This window comes from Lissotriton vulgaris, chromosome 10 (genome assembly GCF_964263255.1).
Source record: "Lissotriton vulgaris chromosome 10, aLisVul1.2, whole genome shotgun sequence".
Lineage (NCBI taxonomy): Eukaryota > Metazoa > Chordata > Amphibia > Caudata > Salamandridae > Lissotriton > Lissotriton vulgaris.
The window spans coordinates 282,225,055-282,251,066 of NC_141698.1; the positions used below are offsets into that span (position 1 = coordinate 282,225,055).

Sequence of the window (26,012 nt, forward strand, 5' to 3'; positions counted from 1 at the left end):
GCCGAGTCCAGAACCGCTCCGATGAAGAGGAGCTTCTGAGAGGGACACAGGTGTGACTTCGGCACGTTGATGGAGAACCCCAGCAGATGCAGGGGGTCGGCCGTAGTCTGGAGGTGGGTGACGACTGTCTGGGATGAGCCCGCCTTCAACAACCAGTCCTCGAGGTAGGGAAAGACTGAAACCCCTAACCTGCGCAGATGGGCTGCGACCACCGCCATCACTTTGGTGAACACCCGTGGGGCGCTGGTAAGGCCGAAGGGGAGCACGGTAAACTGAAAGTGCTTGTGGCCTGCCGTGAACCTGAGGTAATGCCGGTGGGCCGGCAGGACGGGGATGTGAAAATAGGCGTCCTGCAAGTCCAACGCTACCATCCAGTCTCCTGGATCCAGGGCAGCTAAGACCTGAGCCAAAGTCAGCATCTTGAACTTCTCCTTCCGGAGGAAGTCGTTAACATTCCGTAGGTCCAAGATAGGGCGTAGGCCCCCTTTGCCCTGCTTGGGTACCAGAAAGTAGTGGGGGTAACAACCACACCCACCTTCTGGCCCAGGAACGCGCTCGATGGCCCCCTTGGCCAAGAGGGCAGTGACTTCCTCTTGCAAACGTTGCAAGTAATCCCCCGACACGCGGTGGAATTGCGGTGGCATGGCTGGAGGGGTCGCCTCGAAGGGGAGGGAGTAGCCCCTTCGGACGATTTGCAGCACCCACCTGTCCGACGTGATGGTGCGCCAGTGGAAGAGGGGCCCCCTACTGGCGTCACATGGGCCTGAAAGCACGGACTAGGAGGGTTTTGAGGCAGGTGCTGCTGGGGAAGGTGTGGACTGGCCGCGCCGTTGTCCCCGACCGCCGCCACGGCGGTTTCTACGGCCGCCACCGCGCTGTTGGACATTCTGCGGCGCGTGGCTGGCAGCACATGTGGGGGCGTTCCTTCCTTGGCCACGAAAGGAGCGAAAGGCACCCGTTTGCTGGCGAGGGGCCGAGAGGTCCAAGGACTTGGCCGTAGCCCTGGAGTCCTTAAATCGCTCAAGCGCATGGTCTGCCTTGTCGCCAAAGAGGCGACGGCCATCAAATGGTATATCCAACAGAGTGGCCTGGACATCAGCCTAAAAGTTGGCGGACCTAAACCAGGCGTGGCGTCGAACCGCCACTGTCGTTGCCATCGCCCTGCCCAGAGAGTCCGTGGTATCCAGCCCACACCGGATGGAATACCGCGCTGCATCTCGACCCTCCGCAAGGGTTTGGGTGAGTTTTGACCGGACCTCCTTCGGACATTGTGGCAGCACGTCCGCGACCGCGTCCCACAGGGTGTGGGTATAGCGGCCCAAGAGGCATGCGGTATTAACTGACCACAGTCCCAAACTGAGGGACGAGAACACCTTCTTCCCGAACTGCTCGTACCTCTTGGATTCCGGAGCGGGCGGAGCCGTCAGGAATGCGGTCTGGGAAGTGGAGGCCTGGATGACCAGGCTCTCGGGGGTGGGGTGGGTGGACAAAAAGCAAGGGTCGCCCGGGGCCAGGCGGTATCGTCTGGCCACGTTCCTATCCACAGGCGGACCTGTGGCGGGCTTGGACCAAGTGGTCTCATTAAACGGCAGCAGATGCTCACTGGAGCTTGCCTGAAGTTTAAGGACCTCTGTGAGGAGGTTAGTCCTCACGGCCGCGACAGGGAGCTCAAGGTTTAAGGCCTTGGCTGCCCGTGTCAACACTACACAATAAGCAGCCCCCTCCTCCGTAGCCACGGTGGGAGGGGAGACAAATTAAGTGTCTGGCGAAGTGTCAATGCCACTGGCCTCCCCAAGCTCATATGTCCAGTCCTGTGGTGACTGGCACTCCCGTGCCAGAGGGTCCTCAGACCCCTCCCAATCACCCTTGTCACCCATCTCCTGTATCACAGGCTCAACAGATGGGTCCTGTTCATGGAAATAGAAATCTCCAAAGGCCGTCAGATGCAGCGCCCATCGGCGCCGCTCCGGCGCCAGAACCGGACCGGGGGTAGGATCGAGGACGGCACCCATAGCAGGCGCCGGGGGAGACACCCGTAGGGCCAGCGTCGGCGAGGTCGTGAGGTCGACTGCCGACGATCCGGAAACTGATCCAGAAAGGGCCTCCGCCCCCGGGACCGAAGTCGCCGGCGGCGCCGGGTCCGAAGCACCCGACGGCATCTGAGCTGAAGCACCCGACGGCGTCTGAGCCGAAGCACCCGACCCGCTAGGCCCTACAGCCGGGGCCGTTGGGCCCGGAGGCGCCACGGAACCCGGCTGAGGAGGAAGGGACCTCAAGGCCATGAGGCACCACTCTATCTCCTCAGGTGTGGCGTCTTGTCCAGGGACCCGAAGGTGTGGGGCAGCCGGCGGCGACTGCGACTCCGGTGGAGCCTCGTGGGTGGTGTCACCCAAACCCCCGGCTGCATCGTACGAGCATCGGGGTGGGTCGGAGGAACGATGATGTCTCTCCGACCTCTTATGCCTCTGTCCTGAGGACTTGGATCCTGACGACCGATGACCACTCCCGGAGCTGCGAGGGCTCCAACCCCGCGACCTGTCCCTCGACCTCCCGTGGGACCGGGACCGGGACCTGGAGCGGCGCGGGGCTGACTGCCGGAGCTCCAGTAGCTTGCGAGACCGCTCTCGCCTAGCCTTAGACGTCAGGACCTGGCAGTCGGAGCAGGTGCGGTCGTCGTGGTCAAAGCCTAAACACTTAAGGCACCAGCGATGGGGGTCGGTAACCGACATCAGTCGGTCGCACCTGGAACAGCGTTTGAACCCGGGCATCCCTACAGGCACCGTTGGAGTCGAAGACTCGAGTAGAGAGATGATCAAAAAGATCAAAAAGTTTAGTCAAAAAAGACTAAGGGGTAGAGCTTCTCCGGATCTGCGCTAGCTGGCGCGAAAAAAAAAAAACCTGATATCAGCGCGCATGGGCGGCGTCTAAGTACTCCGACGACGTCATTCCGGCGCTAACCACGCCGACAACGGATGCGGAGCCGCGGACGACGCCTGCCGGCGCGCAGGGGTATTGCTCCGTAAAATTTTCCGGATCCAGTCTGACACCTGGGGATATTCGAAGGTAAGGAATCTATCACTAACGTGTCTCTTTCAGATATAGTACTGACTGGGGCTATATTCATGATATACACTTTCCTTAGGGTCCCAGGGACCACTGTCTCCTAGAACAAGTTAGTTCCCAAGGTCCCTGACCAAACCTGTTTGGGTTCCCTTGTTTTTGTTTACACCCCCAGGCTTACAATGGCATTCTTAATGCATCCATCTCGGAGGAGGTGGTTGGTAAGGCGTTTGCGGCACTTAAACCTAACAAATCTCCTGGTCCGGACGGCTTAATGGCCAATTTTTACAAAACATTCACCCGGGACATCATCCCACAACTTACAAGTCTTTAATGCAATGGTGGAAGGCACGACAACTTCGCTATCCATGGCGGAGGTAGTTATTTCGGTCATTCATAAACCTGGGAAAAACCCACTAAATTGCCTCATTTTGCGGGTTTTTCCCAGGTTCATGTACGACCGCCTTCCGCCTTCCTATAGAGCTCCTGAACCTGGACGCCAAATTATATTCTTTGATGTTGGCAGCAAGGCTGGAAGATCTGCTTCCCAGCCTAGTCATCTCTGAACAATTTGGCTTTATAAAGGGCAGACAGACCCAGGACAACATCCGTAGGACCCTGCATCTGATTGAGATAACATCCAAATTCAAGATACCGGCGGTGATGGTGGGTCTGGATGCGGAGAAGGCTTTTGACAGGGTGAACTGGGTGTTTCTCTTGCTCACGCTAGAGCACTTTGGGTTCGGCAAGCCATTTATTGATATGGTCAGGGCTAACTACGTGCTTCCCCGCTCCAGAGTTCAGGTCAATGGGATTTCATCGGCTCTCTTCTCCCTAGAAAGGGGGACAAGACAGGGCTGTCTGCTGTCACCTTTACTTTTTGCCGTGAGCATTGAACCCTTGGCGCTTCAAGTAAGGGCGGTGGCAGATATCCGGGGTATTCCCTTTGGGGGCGAGGAACATAAGATATCGCTATTCGCGGACGATGTGCTGTTATCCCTCACTCCCCCTGCACAATCACTACAAAGGGAGTTGGTGGAATTTAAAGCGGTATTGCGCTTTAAAATAAACTTGTCGAAGTAATTTATCATGAATCTCACACTCCCGCTGGGCGAAACTACCAGGCTTAGGTAGCTCACCTCACTCCAACGGGCTAAGCATTCATTGAACTATCTGGGCGTCCATCTCACCCCAAGATTAGAAGACCTATTTAAATCTAACTACCCCCACTTCTGGTGCAAATCCAACAGGTCCTCAAACGTTGGAAGCTGTTCTTTATATCCTGGTTGGGTTGTACCAATGCTATTAAAATGACTGTTCTGTCCAAACGGTTATATCTGTTCCAGGCCTTACCGATAGACCTGGAGAGTGGATTTTTGCCCAGATTACGCACCCTCAATACTCATTTTATCTGGCAAAACGGCAGAGCTCGGCTCCCCTTCCACACACTACGACGCCCGAGATCCACGGGAGGAGTGGCGCTTCCTGTTTTTGAGCTATATTTTAAGCGGCCCAATTAAGCATTCTGACAGAATGGTCCAAAAGAGAATCTGAAAAGCACTGGCTCCACATGAACAGGGCAATAGTGGGTAGAACAATATGGGACTTAATATGGAAACCTAAGTGCGATAGACTGCCAAATGCATACCTGAGCACCCGCACACGCACTACACTCAAGGTCTGGGATAAGGTGTCTAGAACCTGAGATTGGTCCTCATTCCCTTCACCATGCACACCGCTCCATTTTAACCCGGCATTACCCCTGGCGGTCCATGAGGGTCCCTTTGATCCCTGGAAGGAAGGAGGGTGCCTAATGCTCTCATAATTATGATATTTTAACATTTGACAGTTGTCAGAGAGATATTAATGTTCCACCAAGGGTACACTTTCATTAGCTACAGCTAAAACATTGGGTATTACAATCCCAGGTTGGGGAGGCTGCTACGAGGGAGAAGACTCCGATAGAGAAATTTGTGCAGAGGGTGGGCTCCAGGAGGGGGGTGGTACTCTTTCTATACAATCTTCTTAATACCACACATGCACCGAGACCCCAGTACATGCAGGCAATGGGTCAATGGGCTGGGAGAGAGATATCAGCAGTAGAGTGGAAGCGCCTGTGGAGGGACGTGACCAAGGATAACCATTTGTTAGACCTGAGGGAAGCAGACTGTAAGATTCTCTTTGATTGGGACCTATATCCGTCCAAACTCAAAAAAATCTTCCCAGAGACTTAGGACTTATGTTGTAGGGGCTTCGGTCTCTTAGGAGATTTCTCTTATACTTGGTGGGATTGCCCGACAATAAGTCCTTTTTGGGAGGAGATCCTATCACATATGAAGGACTTTCTGGGATACCCTATTCGGACTACCATGGAGGGGGTCCTACTTGGCCTGAGGGGCCCAGAGTTAGACCACCAAACCAGGGCAGATAGAGCTAACACATGGGCATGCTTAGGAGGGGCCAAGAGAACGATTGCAGCGGCCTGGAAAAAAAAGACAGCGCAGGCCCTCTCACAGTGGCATTCTCGCCTCTGGAAGATTCTGACCAATGGAAAGGATGGCGAATATCTTTAGGGATGAATATAAAAATGTCGAATATAAATGGGGCCCACTGGTCGCCTATCTGAGAAGAGGCCTTCCCATGGCGGTCTGCCCACCTTCACTACGTGACATGAACCCATTTCAGTTTTAGCTTTGAATCGAGGGAACATCTGGCTGGACCAGTCAATCACTGGTAAAACGCAAAAAGTCGATGGACACATCTGACCCAGAGCCCAATGTTCGCAAGTTCTCTTATTCGTCCTTCATTTATTTTTTGCAGAGGGGTGCGATAGGGTGGGGGACATGATGGTTTGGGACTGTTTGATACATCTATTATGTAGCATAGTATGAGCAGACACATAGGTAAAGAGTTGAGCCGATCCCGCAATGTGAGAAAATGAATTCTCATTAGATTGTCGATTTAACAGGGGATTAGTGCTATATTCTTATTAATGTGGTCGCAGCTATCATGTATTTGGTTAAAATGCACAATAAAAAGAACTTTGAAGAAAAAAAAACCTGATGTTACCTAAAACAATTTTTTACCGGTAGGGCCGGTCATAAAAAAAAAAACACTGAAAACCTTTGTAAAAGCCACAAACTGTTTTGTTAGGTCCATTCCACATAATTTGGGTGATTTTCCTGCAAGCCAATGAGTGAATGAAACCAAAGCCCAGCCCTGCGCCATTCTAAATTCAAAAGTACCTGGGGTAACACAACATAAATCAGCTTCTCAAAAGAGAAGAGAAGATTACTTATGAATAAATCCATGGAAAATTCAATGCTGGAGGACAAGGTATACAAATAAATAAGACTTCTCTAAAAGTGATCTTTCAAAGATTCACACACTTTTGAAAAGCTGTTAGAATAGGCTACCTGGAGTGGCAGTTTCTCACTCAGCAATATAGAGATGAGGGTGCTTAGACTAACTTACTTTGTTATGGGCCCAAACTTACAGGATTGATCAAGTTTAGGGATGTTGTGAACAATATGCTCCTGCCTGGAATTTTAGGTGTTATTAGAAGACTTTTTTGCTCTACCCTTTTCTGAGAATGAATCAATTTTAAGGAGAAATAAACCCCCAGAATAGTGAAGCAGGAAGCATCAATGTTCACAAAAACAGTACACCCCTCAGCAAACAGATGTGGCTAAAAGTCCTAATAAAATTGGACCAGCAACGATGTAACAACATCCTGAAGCTGAGAGGTTGATTGTGTATGCAGAGTTTATTTGAACCATGCTGTATGTTTCTTTTGAAAACATTTAAAGAGAATAGAGCTCCAGTACCCAACCAGACAACTGCTGGATAGGAAGTGGGAAACATGCAGCTAGAAAAAGAGCCAATAAATTCAGTTTGAAGATGTCAAGAATGAACACAGAAAATAATTTAAATAATTGAAGACAGCAAACGAATCAAAAAAGACATATATTAAAAAAAAACAACGTTATACTGCATATAAACGTATACATAAAGGAAAGACTGGCTACTCTTAGGTTACAGTCGCCGAGTGGGGAAAAGCACAATTTCCCTGGGATAGGTCTTTAGTCTCTCCAGTACATTCTCTAAAACATCATAATTTCATTATTTCAACATTAGATCACTGGTTAATTGCTTAAAAGATGTATTGATTGTGCGCAATAGGTGACAGATAGGTTTGCACCTGCCTAAAAAGCATATGTCTTCATAGTGGTAGACCCAATGCTAGAAGGGGCAAGATTGATTCTTCCCAAGCCCGTATTTGTTGACGATGAAAGGCAATTGTTTTATCCAAGTCTGGAGGCTAGTAAAAGAAATGAGGGTTTGAGCCCTTAAGTGGCAGGACCGCGTTGAAATGAAGCATCTCACATACAATCTTGAAAAAGCACTACGTGTACATGTTAACCATGCGGACAGAGGCATTAAAAAAAAACATTTAACATTCAAGGAGATAGTGGTGCGGCTAAGCATTGCATGATGTTTTGAGTGCATAAATTGTGCAAGTTTCGACTAACCGAAAAGTGTTATACACTAAATACTAGTTGTTTTTAACTTTGAAAATGGCGACCTTATATAGGAGCTTAAAAAAAAAGTAAAAACTGGCTTTGATAGAGAAAGTCTAGACATATAAGGCAACAGATAAACACACAAATAATAAATAGTAATTAACTATGAGGCAAAGAGCAGCACCCACTCATTCCCGGTCAACCATGAAAAGGAGTCCTTTGATTAGCAAATCAATAATTACCTAATACACCAAATCGAATTGAATCCAACTAGAATACAGAGGGTGATAGGAAGGGGGAGTAGGTGAAAAAATGGGGAGAGGAGAAATTGTGCAACACTGAAAAGAAAAAAGTATAACAACGGAGTCTGAACAGAAAAAAATGAGAAAAATCGGTTTTCCCCACTTTCTTCTCAACAAGGCAAATGTCTTAAAAGAAAACACACTCACTCTCCCATTAGTATCTTTTTGCGCAGTCTCTGTCGAGACAGTCGATTTAGTGGTGGCTGTTCTAGTTACTTGTAGTGGGGCGGCGGGCTTTCGGGGTGCCCCCACAAATTCTGTCTTTTTCTCTACTTTTGCCTAAATGGAGACAAATGTGTGGTGAGTTTAAATCACAAAAACAAAAGCAAAACGTTGATGAACAATGGCAAACTAAACAACATCAATGAGAAATTAAAACAGAAAAAGACAACTACATGCAAATAGGACAAAGGAATAGAGCACAGCCCTGGTGTATCTCGGGCAATTGTAGCAAATCTGAAACACAAGATGGAAGCGAGAACTCACCAAGACCATCTCTGTTCGTGTCATGCTATACGCACAAAACGTTTTAACATTCCTTTACCAGTTATAAGCTGGCATTATCGATCCACTAAGTTTTGTTCCTACCGTCTCTCTTCTTTCTATATATAAAGTCAGTCCAGTACAAAGTCCGGTTAAATGCCCCCAGATCTTTTACTAACATTGACCTAATATTCTGCATTGAGAGGAGGGATTTTCCTACTGAGGAATGAAGATAGATGGGAGAAGCATTTCCATAGCTAGCTTACCACTCTCTATGACTCTGGAACACAAAAGGTGCCCCCCCCCCCCGCCCCCCCTCCGGCCAGGCAACAGCAGACTGTACCAGCAAACATCCTAAGGTCTCATTCTTGATGGTTACAAACCACGGTGCACATTTACAATATCGTGTGCATTACCTTTACTTACATTCACTTTGCCATAAATCCCTTTGGCATATTTAGACCCATGGGTAATATTGGTCTACTTGACGTGTGCAGTCACCCCTTTTATATACAAACAGTTGGTAAAACTCAGGGAAAAAAATGATACATAAAACATACCTATGTTAAAAATGATAATTTATGAAGGAATACATTTTTGTAACTTTGGCAATCAGCATGCCTGGTAAATCCTCCCACTGTAGCCTCTCTAATCTTCTCTGTAGTCTACACTCTGCTATGGGTAAAGCAAGAATGCTCTTCTGCTCACATGCATGACTGGGATTCCAGGTGCACCCAATCAATCATATATGGGTAGTGAACTAAATATTGGATAATGACCAGCCGAACGTTGTTTGATTAGGACTGCCCAAATCACCACCATGGTCATTTATTAACAAAACTAATAGCTACACAATATCACTTTAAACGCTGCTGTAGGAAACATATGAAAGGATTGCATAATAATGTTCGGAACAACACTATTATTTTAATTTGAACATTTAAGTACATACATCAGAAACCACGCTAACAAAAGCAAACTTGGGGAGCTGTTCCTACGCCATGCAAAACTGTGAAGTAAGCATAGACTATGAATGAACGCAGGCAGTTATCTGAAGGCAAAGCATCCAATGGGATTGAAGCACCAGAAGCTAGGTGAGCCCAAAATAATTAAATGAGCTTCTGGGTAAAAGAAGATGTGCTAGCAAAGAAGACTGTAGGAACTAAAGGGTTTCCTGGATGTATCCTTGGAAAGCATGTAACCCCGGGCAGCACCTTTGCGATTGTTAGCATTAGAATAGAGGTAACTAGACACCATCATAACAAATGCAGCTCATGGAATAGAGGTGCACAATATCAAACTATTACTAAAAATGGTATCAATGCCTCCACATAGCACTGGCTTCTTGTCTTTGATGTTGATTTTGAACATCTGAACCCACAGGTTTTGAGCAAATGTCTCAGCTAGATGCAAACATAAGGAACCTATCCTCATACAAAGCCCTGCTATATTGAGAGAGCTGGTTGGAAATCCACATTCATTAACACAAGTGTTTTGAAACTACTCCTAAAGAATCGAAAGGGCACACTGAGCCAGACTGCATAGCAGTGCTTGTTGAGGTGGTTAATTTTGACATGAAGGTTTGAGTAAAGACCTATTTAAGCATTTACCTGTTATGTTCCTTGCTTGGAAAGTGGGGAGTTGTTTATTAATTCAAACCACTGATTGACAACTAGATTTACAAAAAGTGATTTATTTTTCTTCATCATGGAACCTCCACTGATACTCAAAAGCATCTGAAGAAGGACGCGATTTCTGGTTTCCCTTTTCATTGGCAATCATCCCGGCTTAAGTACTTAGGAATCTTAATAAATAGAGGATTGGATAATATAGTCACCGACAATTTGACTCCTTTAATCGTGCAAATGCAAAGAGACTTTGATAAATGGAAGGCGCTCGGTTTGTCCCTGTGGGGGCGAGTACAGGCGGTCAAGATGGTTACTCTTCTTCATTTCCTTTATGTCTTGGGTATGCTTCCTTTTCACATCCCCTTAACCACTCTGAGATCCATTGACTCCAAAATTAAACTTTGTCTGGGGCACGGCTAAACCGCGTCTTGCCTTTGCAAAATTAAAATCTCATCAGCTACAAGGGGGTTTGGGTCTCCCTTCTATCGAACATTACTCACTTGCTCTTCATCTTTCGCAACTTGTCTTTTTTTCTACCTAAATCTAAAGATATACCTCAATGGGTCCCCCTTGAACGTCACTTGTTAGCTTCTGGTCCAGGTTTGTCCCTTCTCTATGGTAAAGGGGTCAGTTCTTCTGATCCTAAAAACCCTATCTTATTTGCAATGTCCAAATCTTGGCAGAGGAGTCATTGTATACTTAAATGTAACTCACACATCCATATTAAAGCTCCTTTATGGATTAATTCTGCCGTTCGGGTTGGAGGTCGCACTCTGTCCTGGCCCATATGGCAGGAAGCTGGTATTCAGACAATAGATCAGTTGTTTCACAATAACACTCTTAAATCTATTTCTCAACTCTGTGAGGAATTCCATCTGCCATCCACTCAATCCTGCAAATACACCCAGCTCCAGCAAGCTCTCAAGAAACATTTGGGTCCCCCGCCTGACTTGATATCTGTATCTCCTCTTTTGTCCTATCTACAGTTGTGGGGGAATCTTAAAGGTGTGACTTCTGGTCTTTATAAAACTTTCTTACATCCTCTATTTTCACAACCTCTCTCACAAGCTCTCCAGTTGAAATGGCAATCTCGCCTCTCGGTTACATATTCCAATACTCAATGGGATCAGATATTGGAAGGGTTACATAAGGGAGTTCGTGAAGCCCGTCTTAAATTTTGTGTTTTTAAAATTCTACACGAATGGCACTGGTCTCCAGTAAAGTTACACCATGCTAAGTTAATATCACATACTTTGTATTGGAGGTGTTCAGCCTCTGGTTGTGATATTACGCATATTGTTTGTGAATGCCCTCATACGACACCTTTTTGGCTTTTTGTACGGAAGACGTTGGTCACTACTATGTCACTCCCTCTACCCCTTACCTCTAATGTAAATGTAAATGTAAATGTAAGGTGTTTTGTAGCGCGCTCAATTACTACCGGAGTATCCTGGCGCGAATGACCGCTGGGGAACCCGTCCTGGCTTTCCCTGTGAGATGGTCCCATGCTGGGTATCTCCAAGGTGAAGCCAGGCATCCCCGGCGTCTGTGGGGGGCCGTTGTAGAGATTAGGCAAGCTTAATGCCCAGAGTTACCGAGTGTGATCACTGCCCAAAGTGGGCACCGAGGCGAGAATTATCAGTCCGCTGACCCTGGTCCTCGACCCTGCCGCGTCGGGAATCGAACCCTGGTCCCGGGCCGTTCTCAGCCTCCGGGTCTGCCGCCTCTAACCAGTGAGCCACACCTCTCTATGAATATTATCTTGCATGATTTTCGTAGCCTTTCCGAAGCTTTCTAGACCACAAACTCGTCTTCTCTGGCCACGGCAAAAATTTGCATACTACGGCACTGGAAATCTCCTCTGCCTCGATCGCAGGAAGAGTGGTTGGTGGCGATGATGCAGACAGCTCTGCATGAACGTACAATTTATAATTTGCAGGATCAAGCTTCCATTTTCCTCCAGGTGTGGTCCCCTTTTCTGGAAGCCACTGTGCATGATGATTCTGGCCTCACTCCTCCTTCTCCTCTGTTTGTTCCACCTTCTTAATCCTATTCTTTTGAGTTCTTCCTCTCGTATTGCTCAGCTCTACATTTTCTTTCCTTATCTATTTTTATGTAAATTTGTGTTGCTCTGGGGGGGATTTTTGCCTTTTCTTTTCTGTCTTCTTTTTCCTTTATTATTTTCTTCTTTTTCTTTTCTTTTCTATTCTTCTTTCCTTTCCTTCATTCTTCTTTCATCTTGCACTTATTTTATAATCTTTTCATTATCATTGCATTTAGGATTATGGAATATACGTTATCTTTATGTTCTCATATTTATTATTTTTTGTGTAATACTTTTCTTCATTTGTACTATTTTTTACTTACCAAAGATTTTACTCTGTATCATTATTTGCATATGTACTTTCATCTTCAAATTTCTAATAAAATATTTCAACACAAAAGCATCTGAAGTGGGTAGCAAGTTCTTCACTACAAACCCAGAAGACCGCAAACTAGAAGGAAACATTAGAATAGAAAATAATGAGAATGAACTCAGGCAAACAAGTTGGGTAGTGACTGCAGACCCACCAAAGAACTCAGGCCAACGAGTTGGGTAGAGACAGTAGACCCACCAAAGAACTCATGCCAGCAAGTTGGTTAGAGGCGGCAGACCCACCATAGTGATGATTATGAATCAGTGTCAATTAACTAATGTGTGGCCAAGGTCTCTCCAAATCTCACATGGCTCCCTATGAATTACAGTAATAGGGTCAATTACTTTCAGGTGGCAAGGTAAGAAGTGACCATATTGCTGGGGTGTTTGAATTCCAGGAGATTCAAAGCATCAAAAAGGTCTGGTTAATTTGAAAGTCTGATAAGACTTTTGGATCGAAGGAAAGGTGAGTTCTTACGCATACTTTATTGTAATAAAATACTGTGTTAGGCTGAAGGGCAAATAAAGACCTTTGGTAATGATATATCTGTAGGAGACCTAGATTAGTTATAGATTCCTCACCTTAGACTTACCCCCAGGCGTCAGACTGGATCCGGAGACTTTTTAGTCAGCAGTACCCACATAGCCGAAAGTTGGCGTCGGGCGGCTCTGCGTCAGACGTTGGCGTCGTGGTTGCCGGGATGACGTCGCTGTAGCTACAGAACGCCACCCTCGTGCGTTGAGGTCCATTCTTTTACACCCCATTCCACGCCAGAAGCGCAGAGCCACGCAAGACACTGACCACTGGTGCACAAAACTAGGGCCCTGAAAAGAATTCCCTAACCCTAGAAGTCAGTTCGCAGAACGGGGAGGATGGGTGGGGCAGTAAGGAATCTAGAACTAATCTAGGTCTCTTACAGATATATAGTTACTAAAGGTAAGTAACTTGTTCATTTGAAAGAGACAATTAGTTTTAGATTCCTTTGCTTAGAATAGATACCCCAGCAATACCAACCCCGGAGGTGGATCTACGAACCAAGTTCACACCAGAAAGTCCTGGAGAACAGAACGGCCAAAGAAGCAGTCTCTCCGGACTTGGCTGTCCAGGCAGTAGTGTTTTGTGAACGTGTGCAGAGATGCCCATGTAGCTCCTTGACAGAAGTCATTGAGGGGAACTCCCCGTCCCAAAGCAGTGGTAGCTGCCGTCACCATAGTGGAATGGGCGTGCAGTCCCACTGGAGGCGGAAGGAAGGTAGGCAAAGTGATGGCTTGACCAATGTAGAAAGAGGTAACCACCTTGGGAAGAAAGGAAGTTCTGGTTCGGAGGACAACCTTGTTCAGATTAAAAGCCAGAAAAGGAGACTTGCAAGAAAGTGCTTTGAGTTCACTCACCCTTCGAGTAGAGGTGATGGCAACCAGAAAGGCAGTCTTTAAAGTAATAGGTCTGAGAAAACAGTTAGGAAGTGGCTCTAAGGAAGCGCATATAAGGTAGGTAAGAACCAAGTTCAAGTCCCACTGAGGCATTAGGAAGGGAACAAGAGGAAAACGATGAGTAATGCCCTTAAGGAAGCAATTTACAGCAGGGGACTTGAAAAGAGAAGACTGATCAGGAACCCAAAGAAAGGCTAACATGGCTGTGAGATACCCCTTAAGAGTGCCTAGAGCCCTGCTGGGCCAAAGAAAGGAGGAACAGGAGAACCTCAGAAAGAGGGGCAGAAAGGGGATCCACGGCCTTTGCTGTGCACCATGCCACAAATTTGTTCCAAGTGCAGGTGTATACCGTCTTAGTGGAGGGACGCCTGGCTGCCAAGATAACATCACAGACAGACGGCAGGAATGCTTTTAGTGTTAGACGGATCGCCTGAAGCTCCAGAAGGTTGATGTGGAGCCCTAACTCCACCCGAGACCAGAGCCTCTGATCTCCGCCTCCCCCATGTGACCGCCCCATCCCAGAAGTGATGCATCGGTCACCACTGTGAACTCTGGTTTGGGAAGAGAGGGAGCTGCGGTCGAACCAATCCTGGTTCGTTAGCCACCACTGCAATTGGTGTGCAGTGCCCTCCGACATCTGGATGCAATCGGACAGGTTCCCCGGATGTTAAACCCACTGAACTTCAGGTCCCACTGCAGAGCCTGCATATGCCATCTGGCATAGCCCACCAGCAGGATGCAGGAGGCCATCAGGCCCAGTAGCTTGAGGGTCATTCTGACCGAATTCCGGGATAAAGGCTGAAAGATCAGAATCATAGCCCAAATATCCCGGACTCGCTGTTCGGGGGGATAGACCCGAAACAGTGTAGTGTCCAGAACCGCTCCGATGAAGTGGGAGACGACAGCCTGGGGCGAGCCCACCTTTAACAGCCAGTCGTCGAGATAGGGGAACACTGGGACCCCTGATCTGTGCAGATGAGCTGCGACCACCGTTATCACTTTTGTGAACACCCAAGGGGTGCTGGTAAGGCCGAAGGCGAGCAGTAAAAACTGAAAATGCTTGTAGAATATGGTGAACCGTAGGTAACAGCTGTGGGCTGGCAGGAAGGGGATGTGAAAATAGGCGTCCTTCAAGTCCAACGCTACCATCCAGTCTCCAGGGTCGAGGGCAGACAGGACCTGAGCTGGACTCAGCATTTTGAACTTCTCCTTAAGAGGGAAGGGGTTGACGTTCCTGAGATCCAAGATAGGACGCAGGCTTTGTCCTTGTTCACCAGAAAGCAGTGGGAGTAGCAACCATGACCTACTTCTGGGGCAGGAACTCGTTCAATGGCACGCTTGGCCAAGAGAGCCATAACTTCCTGTTGGAGAAGGGCCAAGTGATCCTCTGACATGCGATGGTGCTGAGGTGGCATGGATGGAGGGGTAGTCTTAAGGGGAGGGAGTAACCCCTTCGGACTACTTTCACAACCCACCAGTCCGACATGATGGTGCGCCAGTGGGGGAGGTGATGGCGAAATCTGCCACCCACTGGTGATTGGTGGCCCTGAAAGGTCAGACTAGGGAGGGGTTGGAGGCTGCTGCAGAGGGGGCTGTGGTGGACTGTCCCGTCTGCGGGCACCCAGAAGCCCGGCGGTGGTTCCCACGTCTCCCGCCGTGCACGGGCTGGACAGCTTGCGCAGGACTGTGGCTCTGGGCTGAACGTGGCGGGGCACCTCTTCCATAGCCACGAAAGGGGAGAAAAGCAGACTGCACAGGGTGAGTGGTGGAGAGGCCCAAGGACTTTGCCGTAGCCCGAGAGTCCTTTAAGCCCTTTAGAGCGTTGTCTGCCTTGTCGCCGAACAGGCAACGGCCATCAAAAGGCATGTTCATAAGAGTAGATTGGACATCCCCTAAAAAAACAGTCAATCTCAGCCAGGCGTAGCGTTGAAGGGCTACCGACGTGGAAATCGTCCTGCCTAGCGAGTCTGTGGTATCCAGTCCACAGCAAATGGTAAACTTTGATGTCTCTCTCCACTCGGCAACTGCACAAGAGTACGGCCTGGGCTTCCTCCAGGCACTGGGGCAGCACTTGCGCCATCGTATCCCACACAGAACGGCCCAACAGACATGCAGTGTTTACCGACCGCAGTCCTAAGCTGAAGGAAGAAAACATCTTCCCAACATGGTCCAGCTTTTTGGATTCCCTATCCGGTGATGTATTAGGGAATGTGACTTTGGATGTGGAGGCTTGGACCACCAAGCTCTCAGGAGTGAGTTGTTGGGAGAGGGAAGTGGGGTCTCCTGGGACACAACCGTCATCGGCTGCGGACGTGGTGCCGGTGGAATTGGCGCCGGGGAAGGTGTAATCATGTCGACCGGTGCCCATCTGGGCCTGGATCCAAGGGGGCCCTGCGGTGCCTGGGCTGTCGGCGTCGGGTGCCCAGGTCCCCCAGCCGAGTCCGCGGGGCCAGAAGGTGCGTCGGCAGAGCAGGTCAGCCCATAGAAGGCATGCATCGCTTCGTTAAAGGTGCGAAGCTGGGCAGGGGTCGCTCCGGGTCCCGGGAAGAGAGGGAAAGTTTGAGTCGACCCTTGGGTTTCCGCACATGGAGCCATGGGAGGGGCACCACCCACATCCCTTGTGTCGGGGGACCGACGGGAAGAAGTCGAAGAGCGATGTTGCTTCTTAGACTTCGTCTTGTGCTTCGACTTATGTGAGAAGTGCGAAGCCTTTGAAGAAGACTGGTAGTGGTGATGGCTCAGCGACCGGTCCCTCGACCCCCCCCCCCACGCGACCGGAACCTCAAATGGCGCAGAGCCGGCTGCTGGGCCTCGAGAATCTTTCAGGACCGCTCCCACAAAGACTTCGGATTCATGGTACGGCAGTCGGGGCACGACATGAGGTTGAACAGGGGGGATTCAAAGAAGGTCATTCCACCATAGACAACCGGTTAAACTGGGGGGATTCAAAGAAGGTAATTCCACCATAGAGTATTGTTTCGCCCTCTGGGCACTCGCCTGGAAATCAATAGAACAAAAGGTGAAAATGTATTGCTGCTTTGTTGATTTACGGGCAGCCTTTGACTTAGTGGATCGCAAGAGCTTATGGGAGTGCCTGATAAAATAGGATATACCGGAAGGCCTAATGACCATCCTAAAGGATCTACATAGAGGGAACTGGGCCTAAGTAATTAAGGGCACACAAGGGTCTCTGACAGAAAATAGCCATAGGAAATGGGCTAAGACAGGGTTGTGTCCTGGCCCCCCTGCTCTTTGCAATATTCCTAGCCGACTTACCAGCAGTACTGGAAGTGGAAAGAAGCGCAAGCCCCAGAATGAGTGGCAGGAAAGTATCAAGTCTTCCATATGCTGATGACCTCCTGATAATTGATCAAACGGAACTTGGGCTCCAAAGGAAATTAAATGTTTTTAGAGAATACTGTGAGGCAAAGTTTTTAGTTATAAATATGGACAAAACGAAGATTTTATGTTTTGGTAAGGGAGACCACACTTTTTAGTTGGTATTTAGGACAAATAAAACTGAAAATTGTAAAGGAAAATAAATATCTGGGCCTTTGGTTCGACAGCTCCCCAAAATCATGTACCCACCCAGAAGCCCAAAAAAACAAAAGCTTTTTTATCCATTTGTGGGCTGAAAACATTTTAAAAAGACTATGGGGATATGTCGCATAGACCAATGTTAAAAGCTTATGAAGCTATGATTCTACCTCAAGTATTGTATGGGGCAGAATTTCTCCATCTAAGTGGTGAAGGAGGGTGGGATCAGGTAAGGCCCTAAAAATGCTATTATCCCTATCAAGCTCCGCAATGATTCAGGCGTGGAACAGCCAGATCCAAATATCTGTTATGATTCTGGAAACAACAGAATCCAGGGGAAGTGCAGAAAGTTTCACACTGGTGTAGTGAGGAGATCCGGCAAAGTAGTTTAAAATGGGCAAAGGAAGCGAGAAGGAAAATCCAGGTAATAGCAGTGAGTTTAAATGTGAGTTTAACACAAACCCCCCTGGATGTAGAATTTACCAAGAGATCGCTCAGGTACCAAGGCATGTAGCAATCAAGGAATCATGATCTGGAGTACCTGAGTAAGAAAAAAATCAGTTCAAGGCATTATAAACTCCTGGGTAAATGCTGCATGGTATCCGTATCTAGAAACTTTGCCTAACAACGGGCTTAGGTGCGAAATTCTAAGGGTACAAATCGGCATTAACCCATGGCTAATGGAGGCAAAAATAAATGCAGGAATGTTATACCCAGACGGAACATGAAAATGTGGACTTGGGACCAGATCTGAAATTTTAAATATATTGTTCGATTGCCTTGCCGTTTTAGATTTGCGAAAATTGTTTTTACGCCCAGTATTTTTAAAATATAGAATAAGGTCACGAGCCCAAGCTATTGTTTTACTGACAGAAATGACAAGTCTTGATATTGCTATTGCACTAGGAAGCTACATGAAAGGCATAAACCGTTTTGTACTGGATAAACTTGAGAGGGTAAACATTTTAATTACTCCTACAATCCCCCTATTCCGAGTATATAAACATCTAAGCCTAAAGAACATTTTATAGACCTAATGGTTTTAAATTATTGCTGTTATTGAGAAGAGGATGTGGATAATGTACCCCTTCTAAACTAGAGTATTAATGGTACCGCTGTTTAATGATTTTATGCTATTTTAATTATTTAATTGTGTACATAATATTGAACACTATGATGCTATTGGGGGAGATGGTGGATACTGGACTTTTTTAACATATGTATTAAGCTAAGCTGGTTTTAAGGAATTGTCTGGTTTTCTTTGCTTACGAGATTTGTGTGTTTAAAAACTACAGTCTAAATAAACAGAGTTCTCAATTTCTCAATCCTCCTCACCCTCCTCTGTCTGTCAATCTGGTTTTAAAGAGCCAGGGTAGAACGGTGGCACAAAAGTACCCGTCGACGCTGGTTTGGCTCTGTGTCTTCATTGGGGTGGAGGCAGAGGTCGACGCTGGCTGGGGACACAACTGGTATGAGCTGCGGTTGTGGTGCCAGTGGAATTGGCAGCGGGGAAGGTGTAATCAGGTCGACCGGTGCCGATCTGGGCCTGGATCCAAGGGGGCCCTGTGGTGCCGGTGCTGCCAGCGTCGAAGGGCCAGGTACCCCAGCTGAGTCAGCGGGGCCAGAAGGTGCGTCTGCGGGGTAGGTCAGCCCAAAGATGGCATGCATCGCTTCGTTAAAGGTGCAAAGCTGGGTAGGGGTTGCTCCGGGTCCCGGGAAGAGAGGGAAACTCTGAGTTGACCCTTGGTGCACCACACGCGGAGCCGTGGGAGGGGCACCACCCACATCCCTTGTTGCATCGGCCGACCAATGGGGAGAAGTCAAAGAGCGACGTTGCTTCTTCGACTTCGTCTTGTGCTTCGACTTACATGTGTGAAGCCTTTGAAGAACACTGGTAGTGGTGAAGGCTCAGCGACCGGTCCCTCGACCCCGCCCCCCCTTAACTTTTTGCCTTAAGCTCTGACATGTGGTTTTAGGCCTCTGGGCACTTTAGCACTGTGGCCCAGTGTAAAGTGCGTGCGCTCTCTGTGTACATGTGGTGAGATTGGCCTGCCATCCCATAGGAATGCATGGGGGATAAGTGTGTCCATGGTAATTCCTGTTATGAGAGGAGTGCAGGGTCGAGTTTAGTATGTATCAACTCGTGAGAATAATTGCTGCACAATGGCAAAAGCGACGCGGTGGATCTGGATCGTCTCCAGCTGAAGTTCCCGACTGTGAAAGCATGAGTTTTGCATTAGAATTCTCACCCACAATGACCTTCTCGGGCCTGCTACTCGATCGGCCCCCTGGACAGATAGGCAAGTTCACAGATTCTCTCCCCTCTTACGTCGCTGAGTTAGCTTTATCCCCGGCAACCTTCACGGTGCTGGGAGACATTAACATCCACCTAGACGACCCTACTGACCATCAAGCAAAGGCTATTTTTCTGTTAGACGCTGTGCTCAGCAACGATCATAAGCTCCACGTAGGCCCACCAATTCCCCTTCCCTGGACCGACCACCTACTGGTGCCATTAGACTTGGAAAACTTGAATCCTCCCCCGGTTCTAACCTCTGCCCCGCAGATGGGGAGGTACTGGTCAAAGGTCTCCGCCAGCCAGTGGGCACATTCCCTCACAGTCAACCACTCACCGACAGGTGATGACCCGGACTCGACTAACAGGAATTTCAATGCGAGGATACAGACCTCGCTGGACTCTGTAGCGCCCTTGAAAACCCTACACAAAAAAACTGAGTCCAAAAAAGCATCTTGGTACACCTCTAAACTGAGAGAACTAAAACAAAGGTGCAGGAAGCTAGAGAGGGATTAGAGACAGACATCAGGGGTGGAAGGTAGAACTAACTACAGAGAGGCCATCAGGAAGCATAAGGCAGAAATAACATCGGCACAATCCTTATTCTATGAGCAAAAGATAAGGACGGCAGCCAATGCCCCGAGGGAAATCTTCCTGATCGCCAAAACTCTTATTAAAACCCCATTAAATCTCCCTGACCCCAAAGAAGCCCAAAATCGATGCGACAAAAACAGGCAGAGTACTTTTTCCAAAAGATTCAACGTATTTGCCTCTCTTTTTCCTCAACGTTGAACGAATACAACTCTCCGGGGGCCGAGAATCCCCCCGCAATTACATACTGCCATTTAACGGAATTCCCATTGCTTAACGAGGATTCACTGAACGCTTTAATGTCAAAAGTGTCATCTTGCTCTCCCACTGGTCCTGCCCCTCCGCGCCATCTGTTGCTAGTTGCTGATATACTCAGACCATTCATCCTGAATATTCTGAATGACTCGATTACCACAGGAACAGTACCGTTGGCATGGAAATGCGCCCAGGTCAGAGCACTACTGAAAAATCCCAGCCTCGACCCGGCAATTATGGCTAATTACCGTCCTATCTCCCTTTTGCCTTGGTTGAGCAAGCTGCTAGAGAAGCACATCAATTCCATCTGGTTAACCATCTGGAGTCTACCAACCAACTCCATGACTCTCAAAAAGGGTTCCGCTCGAAGCTCTGGACAGAAGTTGCCCTGTTGGCAGTAACTGAGTCAGCTAGGAGGTACATGGATCAAGGCGGCACTACAGCAATGATTTTGCTGGACCTTAGTGCCGCCTTTGACACAGTGGATCATAACATATTGCTCTCACGCATAAGACACATCGGAATCACAGGGCAAGCCCTCACTTGGCTGCATTCCTTCGTAGAAGGCCGGGTGTTTCAGGTCTCGGAGGGCGCCACTCAATCCAAACCGTGGCCGCTCAACTGTGGGGTCCCCCAGGGTTCTTCCCTAAGTCCAACCCTTTTTAATATTTATATGGCGCCTTTAGCAGAGATAGTGCGCCCCTTCGGCATTGAAATTGTCACTTACGCAGACGATACCCAATTAGTGGTAGCGCTCAACCATCCCGAGGGCGCGTCTAGCACTCTGAGCAGCTGCCTGGACGCAGTAGCCGACTGGATGGCACTCTCTCATTTGAAACTAAACGGGGACAAAAAGGAGCTGATGTTCCTGGGAAAGACCCCATCGCCAAGAGCCACCATTGACTGGCCGACCTGTATGGGCTCTCCACCAGAACCCAAAGACAAGATCAAAAGTCTTGGAATATGGCTAGACAACACCTTATGTTTCAACCAGCAAGCCACCCAACTCTCTGCTACCTGCTTCGGCCTGATGAGAATGCTGAGGAAAATTCTGCCTCTCCTCCCGTTTCAGGCTCGGAGGATCATGGTGCAGGCTATCATCCTGTCCAGTCTCGACTACGGGAACACCCTGTTCCTGGGCGCTCCGGTGAGTTCCATCAAAAAACTTCAGGTCACCCAGAACTCGGCTGCACGACTACTGCTCGGACTACCTCAAAGACACTCGGGGTCAGCCGCCGTGAGAAAACTCCATTGGCTGCCCATACAGGCCAGGATTCAATTCAAGACGAAGTGCATAGCCCATAAAGCTATGTGGCAGAAAGGCCCTGCAATGATCTGTTCCCTAGTCACCCAATACCACCCCGAGATCCCTACGCTCCAGCACCACCTTTCTGGCTTCAATTAGAAAAATTAAACGAGCTAGATGGGGGGGGGGGGCGTTCAATTTCCTGGAACGCTGCCTCTGAATGGAATTCCCTGGCCCTCACCCTACGTAGCGAACCAGACCTACTCAAGTTCCGCAAACATCTGAAAACATTCCTCTTCCAGTAACTTCTCAGGCTGACGGTATCCTCTGCCCACCCGTCGTTAGCGCTACGAGGCCTCCGGGTAGAAGTGCACTTTAAAAAACCCCATTTCATTTCATTCAATGCTGTGCGCAGATTTATGGTGACTGGTGGAAAAATGCCACTTTTAGAAGTTGGCATTTCTGTGTACTATGTGTCTGCCTGCCTGATGTGAATTGCATGTCTGGCTTGTGATTGACAGGAGCCGAGAGGTGTGGGTGGCTCCAGGAGTGGCAGGGTGAGGCAGCACTGAGCTGAATGGGACACCTGGAGTAAGATTGGTGGGAGGGGTAATCCCCTGACTCTGAATAGGGTGGTGCTTCCCTAGTGAATGCTGGCTCCGCCCCCCTGTGGGGTGTCTGATGGCGAGCCCCCACCTGACAAAGAGGAAGAGGAGCTTGGCAAACAAAGTGCTTCAAATCCCCCCTAAACCAGTTCTGACTGGTATCCCCAAGTCCTGTGCTGTGACACAAAGGAGAAAGGGTGTATAAAAGTAGGGGCTGTGACCCCATAATGTCTCTCTGTACTTTGGTGCTGATGCTGCTGGGTTCCAGGGTGGGCTGCCAGGAGGGCTTGCCTCCCTGGGCCCTGCATTACCCCTTCATTGCTGAAGACTTAGTTTTTTAAAACTATAGGACCTTTGCCTGTTCTAGCGCTTAAGGAGGGCTTGACTTTGGGAGAAGGAGAGCTTGAGCGGGAGCATTTTGGTGCCTTTTTCGTGGGTGCCCACCCCGCTCATTTTGTTATGGAAATAGTTGGTGCCCACCCCGCATGGCCCCTTCAGCAGGAGCCCACCCTGCTTTATACTTTCAAATCAAGAGGGAGCCTACCCTCATTGCCGTGTCTTGAAGAGAATCACCGCCGCAGGCCGAAACCGGAAGTCAGGCAACGTGGTGCCTGACGTGGGGCGGGACTTCCGCTTCCCCAAGGGAAGTCGCGCGCCCACGGGACGGCCAGAGGAGAAAGTCAAGCGAGGCGGCTGGGGCCACCGAGAGCAGCGCGGGTCTTCTGGGATTAAGGGAAGTCCCACGCTCATGCTGGCCTTGACCAATGCCGAAGTCCGAGTCCCAAGAGAGGGCCCGGGTGAAGAAAGAATAGAATTCAGGCAGAAGTCCACCCCGAGCTGGACAAGTGCCCAGAGTCTTCCTCCCTGCCAAGAGCCCGTGAGTTGAGACGGCTGGGGAGGGGGGGGGGGGGGGGGGGGGGGGGGGGGGGGGAGAGGCCGGATCGGGGCACGAAGCTAGTGTTGTGATGGATCTGAATTGACCCGCTCCAACAAGGACCACCTGATTCCCAGTGCCTAAAGGGTACGGGGTGCCTGTGTCTTCTCGCAGAAGTCGTTTCTGCCCAGCTGCACCGCCGAAGCGGGCAGCTACATCATGGGGCACTTTTGGTTTCTAAAAGTCCCGGAGTGGGGCTCAGATGGCACGTGTGCTAGGGCCTATTAGTGATTCACAGCTGCGCCGCACCAGCACAGGCAGCTGCATCATTTTGCATAAAGGATTCAGAAGTCCCTGAGGGGGACAGAAGCGGCACAGAGGTGCCAGTCCTCTACTTGATTCACAGCTGCCCAGCAAGCAGTGGGCAGCTGCAACGTTTAGGCCACAGTTCTTTGGGGGCATGTTTTGAGTTGGGAGTGAGATGCACTCCTTTGCCCCATACTTTCCCAGCTGCACGGCAGGTAGCGTCAGCTGCAACGTTTAGGTACACGCAATGGCGCACATGGATTCTGCTGCATTGGCAGCAGCCCTGACATTCTGGACACAGGGCATTTGTGCCCTTTTGAGAAGGCCAGTTGGCCAAGGAGTCAGTAATTTACATGGTATTAGGAAATGTGATGCTTTACTGGGATTCATGCCTCTAAATGCGTTTGAGGATGAGAATATGCGCGTAATGTGTTTATGCCAGTGAGACTATTCCTTACTTTGAGTATACCCCTAATGTGAGTGATACTTAGGAGGTTAGGGTCTAAGATGTTAGATTGATGAGGTTAGCGTACAATGTGTTTGGCGCCTAATGTGATACTGGGCATAATGTGGTTTATGTTACAGGCTGATACGGAGTACAGTGGTTACCAGTGTTTACTGGTTGTAAGTTTATGATATGTCTTACTTGTACGAAGTTTGCTTTGTGATGGTTCTGACATTGGTCCGGTGGGCCCTGCCAGGTATAAATAATCCCTTGTAAATATGACCTAGTGCCTGGTGGCATGATGTAAAATATGTGAATACTATTCTAATGTATTATGAGAACACAAAGGCTATTTATGATATACCCTTGTGTGGAAATCCTTTTGTGGTGTGCCTGGGATCTTGTTGCTGAGTGCGTGCGCAAACGCTTTACACATGGCCTCCGGGATAAGCCTGACTGCTCATGCCAAGCAATTGTGTGAGCAGGAGTTATCTTCGGCGTGAGCAGGAGTTATCTTCGGCGTGTAACTCCCTTGCCCTGACTAGAGTGGTGGTCTCTGTCTGGCTTTGGCGCAAGCCTTAGCCAGCCAGAGATCCCATTTCTAACAGTGAGAATGTTTGCATTGTCAGTTTTCCGACAATCATTTGTTTGCTGTAACACGTCTGGCAAATTCTTGCACAAGCTTGAACAGGGAAGGCATCCAATTTGACCAAACTATATGCAAGTAGCAAGTAGAAAGATCTTTAAGGCTTTTTCAGGAATAAAAAGTTATTACCTGGCATGGTGAAAAAAATAGAAAGGTGAAGGACATCTGTGAGCAGCAATAACAGCAGCCAAACAAACAAGTAGAAGAAAACTGAAGGCCAGATTTTCCATCCTGCGACTCTTTGGCAATTGAAAAAGGATGTTGTCTGAAGAGCAAGCATTGCCCACTGCAACAATGCCATCTAGCACTTCATCATCCAAAGCGCATGTTCAGTTCGTTTGCTTCAGTGTTCTGAAGATCTAAAAACATTGTTGTGATCTGCATATTTCAGGCAAGAAATCAGCTGCAAATCTTTTGAACCTCCCAAGTTGAAAAATTCTAGATTGTGTGTCCCAATTTGTTCAGATAATACATAGTACTGCTCTCTGTATCAGCATTTCTAAGGTGATAAGACTGCACTTAGGTCCACCTTGGTCTTTGCATTTTCATGCATCCCAGGTCAGTGTCCCAGCTACAGACCAAGGCATACTTGACTAGCAATTGTGGGGTTTGTGATAACAGCTCAGGGGAAGGAGATGTCTTGGAACCGCATTTTCCTTAGGGGCAACTGCACAGCTGTTGGTGATATATTCAGCATGTCCTCTCAAGTCTTCTATTATCTGACACTACTGGTGTTATGAATAGTCTAGCAGTCATGTCAGGTCGAGCAAGGGCATGGAGAATTGCAACCATTCTGTACACAACTCCACCCAAATAATGGATTACCTAGATTGATGTTGTTGCAATCTTGTTTTCTATCTGGAGTCTGGGACGGATCATGTAAAATGTTGATGACTTCTGTACATTGTGCATTATCTTCTGTGAGTGATTTTTCATCAGCGATTCATTCTAAGTACAGGTGAGGAAACATTTAATTTTCAGAGGTCTCAAAGTCTTGAATCAATATCAAGCACTCGGATGAAGCATATGGGTCAGATTTCAAGACACAGAACATCTCTGTCTTGGTAATTCTATTTGTTGATCTTACTAATGCAAAAAAACTCCTGTTGTTGCTATAAGATTGGTGAATGGAAATGTATAGTATGCAAAGCTGCCTCTGTAAAAATGAACTTGATCCCTTTATTAAGAAAAAGGGTGCATTGGGTAGCATATGCCTTAAGACATTGGGTGGTGTAAAAGAAAATAGATCAATGAGATATTTTAAGAGGAAAATATGTCTAAAGGCATAGGTGAATCCATAAATCACTGCTTCACAGAACTGAAATACAACATATTTACCTTATCTGCTGATATTCTGGATCAGTGGAG

General features: G+C 48.3%; 1 protein-coding gene across 29 annotated transcripts in view; it reads right to left on the reverse strand.

Annotated features, from left to right (window-relative positions):
• Window positions 1-26,012, reverse strand: part of MAP4 (microtubule associated protein 4) — a 1,807,860-nt gene that overhangs the window by 153,623 nt on the left and 1,628,225 nt on the right. For 25 of the 29 annotated variants that reach the window (XM_086941043.1, XM_086941031.1, XM_086941029.1 and 22 more), the window contains one exon: window positions 8,033-8,164. The exons of the other annotated variants lie outside the window; for them this stretch is intronic. In XM_086941043.1, coding sequence (XP_086797169.1) covers window positions 8,033-8,164 — 132 coding nt within the window. The remainder of the gene's footprint in view (window positions 1-8,032; window positions 8,165-26,012) is intronic. 29 annotated transcript variants of the gene reach the window in all.